The sequence below is a fragment of the Bufo bufo genome, chromosome 2 (genome assembly GCF_905171765.1).
Source record: "Bufo bufo chromosome 2, aBufBuf1.1, whole genome shotgun sequence".
Taxonomy (NCBI): domain Eukaryota; kingdom Metazoa; phylum Chordata; class Amphibia; order Anura; family Bufonidae; genus Bufo; species Bufo bufo.
The window spans coordinates 577,854,286-577,865,018 of NC_053390.1; the positions used below are offsets into that span (position 1 = coordinate 577,854,286).

Genomic DNA, 10,733 nt, shown 5'->3' on the forward strand with positions numbered 1-10,733 from the left:
GGTCTGAAATTCAGGAAATCACATTGTATGATTTTTAAAGAATTTATTTGTCTTGCACTGCTGATCATAAGTATTTGAACACCTGAGAAAATCAGTGTTAATATTTGGTACAGAAGCATTTGTTTGCAATTACAGAGGTCAAATGTTTCCTGTAGTTCTTGACCAGGTTTTCACACACTGCAACAGGGATTTTGGCCCACTCCTCCACACAGATCTCTAGATCTGTCAGGTTTCGGGGCTGTCGCTGAGCAACACAGAGTTTCAGCTCCCTCCAAAGATGTTCTATTGGATTTAGGTCTGGAGACTGGCTAGGCCACTCCAGAACCTTGATATTATTCTAACGGAGCTACTCCTTGGTTATCCTGGCTGTGTGCTTCGGGTCGTTGTCATGTTGGAAGACCCAGCCACAACCCATCTTCAATGCTCTGACTGAGGGAAGGAGGTTGTTGCTCAAAATCTCACAATAAATGGCTCCATTCATCCTCTCCTTAATACAGTGCAGTTGTCCTTTGCAGAAAAGCACCCCCAAAGCATGATGATACCATGGTTCACAGTAGGGATGTAGTTCTTGGGATGAAACTCATCCTCCTTTTACCTCCAAACACGACGAGTGAATTTTAGACCAAAAAGTTCTACTTTGGTCTCATCTGACCACATGAATTTCTCCCATGCCTCCTCTGGATCATCCAGATGGTCATTGACAAACTTCAGACGGGCCTGGACATGTGATAACTTGAGCAGGGGAACCTCCCGTGCAATGCATGATTTGAAACCATGACTGTGTAGTGTTCTACCGAGAGTGACCTTTGAAACTGTGGTCCCAGCTCTCTTCATGTCATTGACCGGCTCCTCCCTTATAGTTCTGGGCTGATTCCTCACCTTTCTTATCAGTGATACCCCACGAGGTGAGATCTTGCATGGAGCCCCAGTCCGAGGTAGACTGATAGCCGTCTTTAGCCTTTTCCATTTTCTAACAATTGCTCCAACAGTTGATCTATTTTCACCAAGCTGCTTGGCAATTGCCCTGTAGCCCTTTCCAGCCTTGTGGAGATGGTGTCTTTTGACATTTCTTTGGTCTTGCCCATGGTAGTAGTTAGCGTCTGACTGACTGTGGGGTGGACAGGTGTCTTTAAAGAGCTTATACAGGTGCTACGAAGTTAGATTAATGAGTAGAGTACAGATGGACTTTTTAAAGGCACATTAACAGGTCTTTGAGAGCCAGAAATCTTGCTGTTTTTCAGGTGTTCAAATACTTATGTTCAGCAGTGCAAGACAAATACATTCTTTAAAAATCATACAATGTAATTTCCTGAGTTTTTTTTTTTTTTCAATCTGTCTGTCAGTGGGAATGCACCTGCAATGTGAATTTCAGACCCCTCCATGATTTCTAAGTGGGAGAACTTGCAAAATCGCAGGGTGTTCAAATACTTCTGTTCCTCACTGTGTGACCGCAGCTCTGTTACACAGTTTGATTTGATTTATTGTTTATTCCCACAGTTAGGATTAGGCCTCATGCACACAACCATATCCATTCTGCGGTACTCAAATCTGGGATCCACAAAACATGGATCTTGGCCGTGTGCATGCCACAATTTTTTTTCAAACTCCTCTAGAAATGTCCCATTCTTGTCAGCAAAACAAACTAGAACAGGATGTATTCTATCTTTTTTGCTGTGCCGCAGAACAGACATACATTACAGACATACATTCATTGAAATGAATGGGTCCGCATCTGATCTGCAAAAGATCTGAATTAGATGCAGACCAATTTTAAGGGGGCGTAACAGGTAAATGCCTGTGAACCAAATATAATGTTGCTCTTCTGCAAATCCATTTTAGTGTTTCTCCTTGAGTATGGCATGCAGCTTTGTGCTCCCCACTGAAAAGTAGAGCTGGCAATTGTTCAAAAATGGACATCCTAATTAATAGTATGATGGGTCTCTTATAGGGTTTTTTAGATTGCAAATAAGACACATTTATATGAATATATAAAATATATATAAATACATTGCTGAGAATACAAGAATTGAATTTATATGTGCAGTTTAATCATCCATTTAGAAAAATGTTCTTTAATGTTGGAATGCATGCTTTTAAGAAAGTTTAGAGGTTGTTTTATATGTAGTATACTTTTAGGTGTTTTTCCTGTTAATCAGATTATTATATATACGGTATGTCTCTTTTTTAATAAATCATGAATAGCTAATTGTTTCAGTCTAGAAATAGCATTGCATTCATGTCGCAGCTTAATGTCATTAGATTGATGTTAGTGACTTCAACTTATTGCAATTCTTCAAGGGACATAGGGGTAAATGGTAATGTAAACCACTATCCAGAGGCTCTGCTCCTGCCTTATGCTAGACTCGTCTAGTAAGAATCTCCTTTTTTAGTCTACTTGCACATGACCATATTTATGGTCCATGTCCTATCCACTTTTTTTTGCAGATCACACATGGAACCTTTCATTTCTATGGGTCTGCAAAACATGCGGTCAACACACAGATGCCATCTGTCTGCTGTCAGCAGCCATTCCGCAAATTATAGAACATGTCCTATTCTTGGCTGTTTTGCAGACACAAATAGGCAGTTCTATTAGGAAAATGTGGCATGCACACTGTCGGTATCTGTAATTTAAGGAGCCATGGTTTGCTGTCTGCAAAATACTTACAGTTGTGTGCATGAGGCCTTACTCTGCAGTGCAGCAAGATGCTTTACATGTATGTATGTATGTGTATAAAAAAAATATATATATAATTAACACAGAAAATGCAGAATCCTGCAGACCCATATTATATCATGGCAGGAAATACATTTTTTTAAGGACCCTGCTAAACAACACAAACCTTAGCTCTTTGGGTGGTGGGATGGAGGAATTTGTCCACACAATTTGCCAGTGTGCAGGAATTTCTACATCCTTCTGACAGTCTTGTAGAAATTATGCTGATCTCTTCCATTTTCAGCTGGTGAACTAAGGAGCTGAGCTTAAGGTGTAACTCGTTTCAGTTTATTTTTAATATATTGTAGAGGATAGGGATGTTAAATATTTTTGTAATGTACTTTATTAGGTAAAAATGTTTCTTTGTTCTAGATAACAGAGTATAAAGTGTCTTCTTAGCAAAGCTTTAACAGCTAAGGAGAATCAATGTTCAGTGTTTAACTGAGCGCTGAAGATGCCCAAGCCACCCCTGATCACTACATCAGTCCCGGACTATGGACATGTGCCCTATTATTGCCCATCACCCTGCTGTCTGACTTGTTACACACAGGCGTCTTCAGCGCTCAGTAAAATGCTGAAGACAGAGACTCCTTAGCAATGCTGTTAGAGCTTTACTAAGAAGACTCTTTAAACCGAAACGACAGTTACTCTTTAAGGAGTTTTGTTTTTTACTACAGACAGAGCAGAGGGGAGAGGCTTCTGCCAGTTGTTTTACAGCCAGACACAGGTTAATCAGGAGGAGGATGGACATGGCTGATATCTTCTACACATTGAGAAAATGTCTTTATATATTTCTCATTTTTAATTGTGATATATAAGGCAACAAATCAAAGCAAATAAGATTAACGGAGAAATTGCTGGGATTGTTCTTACTATTTTAGGCATTTTCGATAATCTATAACCATGGCATATACAGTACATGTGTTTAAGAACTTACTTGTTTTCCTTGCCTGTCAGTATGATCAGTCCGAACATCAATAGACCTCAAAGTGAAAAAAAAAATAAAAAATATATATATATATATATATATATATTTATATAATATATATATTTTTTTTTCATATTCCTTATAGAAATTTCTTTGGTAAATGATGCAATTAGGATGCTTTATTTAGTTTTTCTACGTCCATGAACTAAACAATGGTGTGCTTGGACATCAGCATTGCCTAGGAAGATGGCTTCTCTTTAGGTCCTTTGTAGGTGTTCTATTTCTGCTGAATTTGAATCCTGTTTTTAATGATCTTGGTTATCTTGTTTTTATACATCTAACGGTTATCAAGTGGAAAAAGCTGCAAAATAATAAACAATTGCCAAACTCAGCCTATTTTCTGTGTAGCGTCTGTCGTCTTCTGTGCAAAACAAGTCTAGCACTTACCGTAACATAGTTCACCTGCTCCTTTGCTACTCACTGACTTATTCGTAAGAGTTCAAATCCTCTGCTCATTTTTCTTATCCATTTTGCTACCCTTTCTTCTCTTTAGCTACTGTTGAGGCTATAGAGGCCGATGAAGGTAATTGGCAAGCCCCCTTTCTGTTGCATTTGCAGCAGATAAGGGACCTGCTGGGTGTATTCATTTTGCTGTAGCTTGTAAAAAGTGTGTGGGTGTTGGGCTAACGATTGTGGCTAAGTATTAACCAAATGCATTTGCTTTAAAGGGGAATGTAAAGCTGCGGGTTGCTATTGCCATTAGTCTATCGGTTATCACAGTGCCAGCAAACTACATATTTTGGCAATAGAAGGTGGAGCAGGTGTTAAATTCACCTACCTAACATACCTGACGTAACTGGCATCTCTGTAAAGTGACTTTTCAATGGGCTATTATAAAATGGTACTGTGTGTTCACTTTGCACAATATGCAGATAATCCCCTTTTCTGTACACTTCCAAATCTAGCTATTAGTCAAATTGTAGCCCAGATTTGTACATAAGCAAACATTTACACAGATTTCCAGGATTGATGCCATCTTTAAATTTGCCATTAATATATTTTAAAAATTTTTTGGGAATTTCTCATAAATACTCAATTCAAAAAAAATAATATTTGGCATAAACTTTTTTTCCCCTGGATTTCCTTAGCCACAAATGTTCCCCTTTAAAACAATATTTTCAGTTGTATTTTGTTCTTGAGCACGAGTTTCACGTCTATCTGCTCCAAATTGGACGACCTGCAATCATTTCTTTCCCGGCATAAGAACATTGATATGGTAACTATTTCCGAAAATAAATTAGCAAGAGAAAATACAACTGTTTTCTAAATAGCAGCACTTTGAGCTGTTATTTATGTTGGAATTGTCTATTCCTATCAGCAAAATCTAATATGCAGTGTGCATTGTGTTGCCCAGTTTGGCTGTTTTGTGTGATTTATGTGATTCTGTGTTGTGTGTAGTATAATATTGGTGCAAATTGCTAACACTTACTGGGCCTCATTTACTAAACGGCATTATGTCAGTTTTATAGAGAAAACAAATCTACAGCTTATTAAAATCTTCCCATGGAATTTTATTTTATGCCTCTTCATGTCTGTTTTAATAAGTAACACACATGCCCATTTGGAAGTTGCAGTATAAACTGTCCTGTACTTGGATATGTCTTTGCAAGATAAATGTATTACTTGAAGATGTTAAAACACAATATTGACCAACTGAAATAAATTAAAGCCAATTTTGCAGTTTTAACAACCAGATTTTTAATATAATCGAAAATCCAAAATAGCCGTCTCGTTGTATAGAGTTGATTCGGAACAAAGATGAGAAAACGTATTTGCTATACTAATCTAAAAGTAAAATATGTTAATTCTACTACAAAATTAAAATATTGGGAAAAATTTAAAGAGCCGAGTAGAAATTTCCCTAGTAGTCATGTTCCATTATGTGTACATTACAGCCGTATAGTCAATTGGTCCCTGTGTCTGATCGGCAAACCTGATCAGGATAACACATTGATGGCCAGTGAGGCTTCTGCTCTTATAAATTTTTAATTTCACAAAATCCATTCTGCTCCTCTCTGAAATCCGAAACCTGGGATTTTCAAATGCATGACCAACTGCAACTTTGCTAAATATTGAAACCTAAAATCTTGTCATTTTGAGCAATAGACAAATTTGCTAATAAAGTTTAAAATTGTGTAAGCCCATGTTGGTCTTCATTTGCATTATATTTATATATTCTTTTATATTTCAAAAAGGGAGAGGTAGTTTAAGAAGCTTTGATATGGCCTTTGCTTTTCCTCCATTTTTTTCCCATCCATGCTTCTTAACCTGATCTAATTGATGTGTGTGTTCACATTGACATGAGATGTATAAAACAATGGGGTCATTCATCCATTTTGTTATTTCTTTGCTTTCTTTTTTGAATTTCTTTTTTGTGAATAGCCATAGGTTATTTGGAGACTTGTCCACGGGAGTTCATCTCAAATAGTAATCTGTAACACTGTAATTTTTATAGATTAATGTTAATCTGTCTGCATATGGGGAAAAAATTGGAAATCCATCACTAAAAATGTGTTTTTTCCTTCAAAAATAGGTAGAAAGGCTGAGGAACATTGGCTCATAAGACATGTATTGCAGTATATTGGTTATAGCCTTCATATTCAAAAAATCTACACATAATTGCTCAAAAAATGCAAGATGATATTTTGTAAAAATGTTCATTACTGAACGCTACACAATTATACATTTGATAGTCAAACATAGAAGAAATCCAAACTTTAATGAGGACAATTGTGGTTTGCGTGTCTACCAAAAAGATACAGCATTATATTAAAATAATAATTATAACCTCCTTTACTATACTGTCATGTGTTCTAAGGTGATTGTATTTGCCTCCTTTGCCTGTTTATACCATTGTCAGATTTCATTGACAGTAGTGCTCTAATACCATAGTAAATTTCTGCATTTTAGACTGTTCTATCAACTTAGAATATCTCCAGTTCTCGTATTACTGGTTATTGAAGGTGTTAGCTTAAATTGATAGGAATATTGAACGGTGGCTTGTTCAAATTAACTCACTTTTGTTCCTTTTTAGAAGTATTTCATCTCCATCACGGATTTACTGTGCTTGTATTTGATTTCTTTCATAGTTTCGTATTTTTCTTTTAGATTTGTATTATACAGATTTTACTAGTTTTTATTTTTGTTTTGTTTTTTGTTTTTTCAATGCATGCATTTTTTATGTTATCCAATTAGTAAACTGTTTAGCTTCAAAAGAAAAGTGAGATTTAAAAAAAAATTCACCTACCTCCATGTATGCTACCTACCATGTTTTTATGCATACATCATCTGAGTAGTAGTATGGTTTAAGTTTAGAAATTACAATTCTTAAAATGAAATCTTTTCCACTATATAGTTTAGAGGATAATTGGATATTGTTGTTTTTGTTCACCGAATCAAGAATATAGTCCTTCTAAATTGCATGAAGTAAAAAAATAACTTCTGAGTTGAACTCAACTGGATAGTACTATATTTCATCTTATTTTAAGTGGCATTATATTAGTTTTAGTTTTAAATCCAGATTTTTTTTCTCTTTCCCACTCCATGTGACATTTGAAAATTTACTTAATTTATCATTTGATAGAACGTCAACTTGATTTTCTACTAATGTTACTTTTTTGTATTTTATTTTACTTTTTTTTTTTACCCAGCAATCAAAGGATTCTCGCCGCAGCATAAGATAACTAGCTTTGAAGAAGCCAAAGGCTTGGATCGCATTAATGAAAGGATGCCACCACGCCGAGACGCTATGCCTTCAGATGCCAATCTTAACTCTATCAACAAGGCTATTTCTTCAGAGACCAATGGCACTGACAGCAACGGCAGTAACAGCAGCAATATCCAGTGACCACTTCCTGTCTATTAATATATATTTTTTGTAGCTGCACAGCATGATGGGATTGCCGCTCATCAGCGGATGGGTGACCTTGATTTGAGTAAATGCTACTTACTGTTGGGGTTGGTGTTCAATTCAGTTTACAGTGTCATCTTAGGAGAGGGCAATCTATTCTAGTGGGGGCACTGATCTCATCTGGATATGCGTATAAATGCTTGTAGAAAACATACACACAGATATTGCTTACCTATATAGAACATTTTTCCAATGATATTGGGAACCTGTAGTTATATTACAGAAAGGCCTTCTTTTAGTTACTGAACATACAGTACATATTTGTCTAATTTCTTTCTTACTATATTGTATGTTTACATTTGCAACTCTACAACTAGACATTACAAAATTTTTAACATAAAGTGCAAACGAGAATAAGGACTATTTATTGATGATGTTTTGTTACGCTCGTCTGGCTTTTTTTCTTCTCCCCTTCTCTCTGTGGGAGGTGTCTGCTTTGGATCACTGTTTAATCAATTGCAAGCACCCCTGACAGTGCATGGGTTACACACACCATTTATATGGGTAGTCTTAATGGCACCGGTGCTGGGACACAGACTTTGGTGTATTGCCTCAACAATGGAGGACAGATGGCAAAAAAAAAAAAGTAAGAATGTTGAAATTGCAAAAGATGCCAAAAAAGGAAGGTTTAATTTTGTACAGATTATGCTTACCTCAGGTTACATTATTGTGCTTGAATGCCCTTATTATTATTATTATTATTATTATTATAGAACACATAGCTTACTTATTTGGCAGTGAATATCTTCTTCTTTTTTTTTTTTTTTATATATATATATTATTTTTCTTTAAAAAGCAAAACTGGAATTATGATATCCATTCTATTTTTTGCTGTTCTATCTAGGTTTTTTTTGGTAAATAAAGTATTGGTTGTGGCTTGCTGAATTTTAATATTTATGAGTGGTGCATTTTTAAGTATAGTGAACAAGACACCATATTAAGTGCAGTGAAAAGCATCTATATTCTGTAAAAATCCGCCTATGCATGTTTTTTAAGACAAAATGGCTGTATAGGCCTGTATGGGACTGTAATGCGCTTAGTGGTTGGACTTAATACTGGAAATGTATGTATACTGGCATACTTTATATTCTCTTAAAACGCTTAATGCCTTTGAAATTTTGTAATCAAACTAAAAGTAAAGCTTTGAAAAAATGTAAAGAGGAGAGAAGACTATTCTTAATGTTTTATAACATACGCTTGTCAGTGCACACATATATATGGTTAGCATGTTTAGCAGAACTTGTGAAATTTAAAATAAGTTTGTGGTTACATGTGGAACTCTTTAAGTGCATGATAACTGTTAGTGTCATAATAGTTTGGTCATTCTGTTACGTTTTGTCATGTGCCACAATGTGTAATTCTTTTCACTTATTCCCCCTTTATCATATGAGTTACGGGTTATTACTGACTCTTAAAGAAACCTAAAAAGCGAATTGGATAAAAGAAGTCCATTGATATTTTCTAACAATTGTTTAAGTGCCCAAGTAATTCACTACAGCCTAAAGCCTTGCCTTTGTAATTTGACTTCTGAAATGTTGGCAATCGAAGCATGCACGTGTAACAATGACAAAAAAAACAAACATTTTATATTACTACTCAATAAAATGTGCATGAACTTAAGTAGCTGTTTGCTTCCTGGTCTTTTTCTCACAAGTCTTACTGTGTTACATTTACAAGAGGTTGTCTGGTTTGGAAAACCTGTCTCTCATGCAATAACCACAGTTATTTGGAGTAGTAAGCAGCTATGCACACTCATGCATCATATGTGCAATCTTTTCTTCTCAATGGTTACCCGTGGTGGAATTCAACATTTGTTTCCAAGTTGTTCCCCAAAAAATGTATGAAGTCCATTCTTAAAGACTGTGTACACATTTTTTTTATATTTGATTAAAGTTAAGTAGATTTGTTACAGTTTTAAGAAACCCTTTATTTTAAAATAGTGAAGGAAGCAAAATGGTTGACAGTAGCTATGCATACACAGTTATATAGTGTCCTGTTCCTCAAAGCCGCTTTATTCCATCTGTGACTAATGGATATGACATGAGCTGATTAAGCCATCTTTGTATTGCCCCTTGTTTAGAACTATAGGGTTAAAGTATTAAGACTGGAGTTTCTTACGCCACTCTTAAAGGGGTTATCCCATGACTAGTGTTAAAAAAAATTCTAATCAGACATCATATAGTACATGACAATCTCTTTTGAACAAAGCTAGAACCAGCCCTGTACCTCACATGGATCCAGAGATCTCCCCATTCATTGCTCTGCTAGATTTATATCAAGCTGGCAGCTCAAGGGGAGGGTCTTATCTGCTGCAGATCAGGGGGTGTGTCCATGCTCTCCCTATCACAGCTCAGAAGGCAGTTGAAGGATGAAACTGAGCATGTGCGGCCATCTCCGTGAAAAGGACAAAAGAAATAAGAAAAAAAACAAACAGCAGGTGGCGCTGTACAGATACATTTTATTGAATAAAAGTATTCAGATCCAGGTGCTGGTTTGAAAACTGGAATATTTTTGGTGAGACAACCCCTTTAACAACAAACCCCACTGGCGTATGATGCGCCAGAATTTAGAATTAAAGGGGTTGGCCACTTTCAAATCTTTTTATGTTACTCACTGTTTTTCAGTCAGTGCCCCTGTTCCATATCGTGTTTCTTCTTTTTTGGTGTTTGCTGCTGCTGCTTCTGTAAACAGTGGCTGTGTGTTGTTTTGGCTGCTGCGTCCCCAAAATATGACATAACTGATAATGATTAATAAGCATTGATAAAAATCTAAAAGAACACAATATTAGTATAATGAAACTTTATTTATTATACCATTTTAAAGTGATTTTTCAAAAAAAAACTAATTATGATACCTTGCCTATATTATAGACGCCTTAGTAGTTTTGAGCAACAATGGGTGTGTTTAGTCCAAGTTTATTGAAAAACACTTCTCTATAGACTCATCTACAGATGGAAAAACCCCTTAGGGTCCATTCACACGTCTGCGTAACAGGTGCGGACCCATTCATTTTCAATGGGGCCGCAATGTGCTGTCCGCATCCGCATTTGCGGATCCGTACTTCTGTTTCGCCTGATGCCCATATCCTAGTTATTTTCCGCAATTGCGGACAAGAAAAG

At 36.1% G+C, this 10,733-nt stretch overlaps 1 protein-coding gene across 4 annotated transcripts in view; it reads left to right on the top strand.

Annotated features, from left to right (window-relative positions):
- Window positions 1-9,234, top strand: part of PPP3CA (protein phosphatase 3 catalytic subunit alpha) — a 242,511-nt gene extending 233,277 nt beyond the window's left edge. For 2 of the 4 annotated variants that reach the window (XM_040418212.1, XM_040418213.1), the window contains 2 exons: window positions 4,198-4,227; window positions 7,355-9,234. In XM_040418212.1, coding sequence (XP_040274146.1) covers window positions 4,198-4,227; window positions 7,355-7,551 — 227 coding nt within the window. In that variant the 3' untranslated portion in view covers window positions 7,552-9,234. The remainder of the gene's footprint in view (window positions 1-4,197; window positions 4,228-7,354) is intronic. The other 2 variants (XM_040418214.1, XM_040418215.1) reach the window with 1 other exon arrangement.
- The last annotated feature ends 1,499 nt before the right edge of the window (window positions 9,235-10,733 follow it).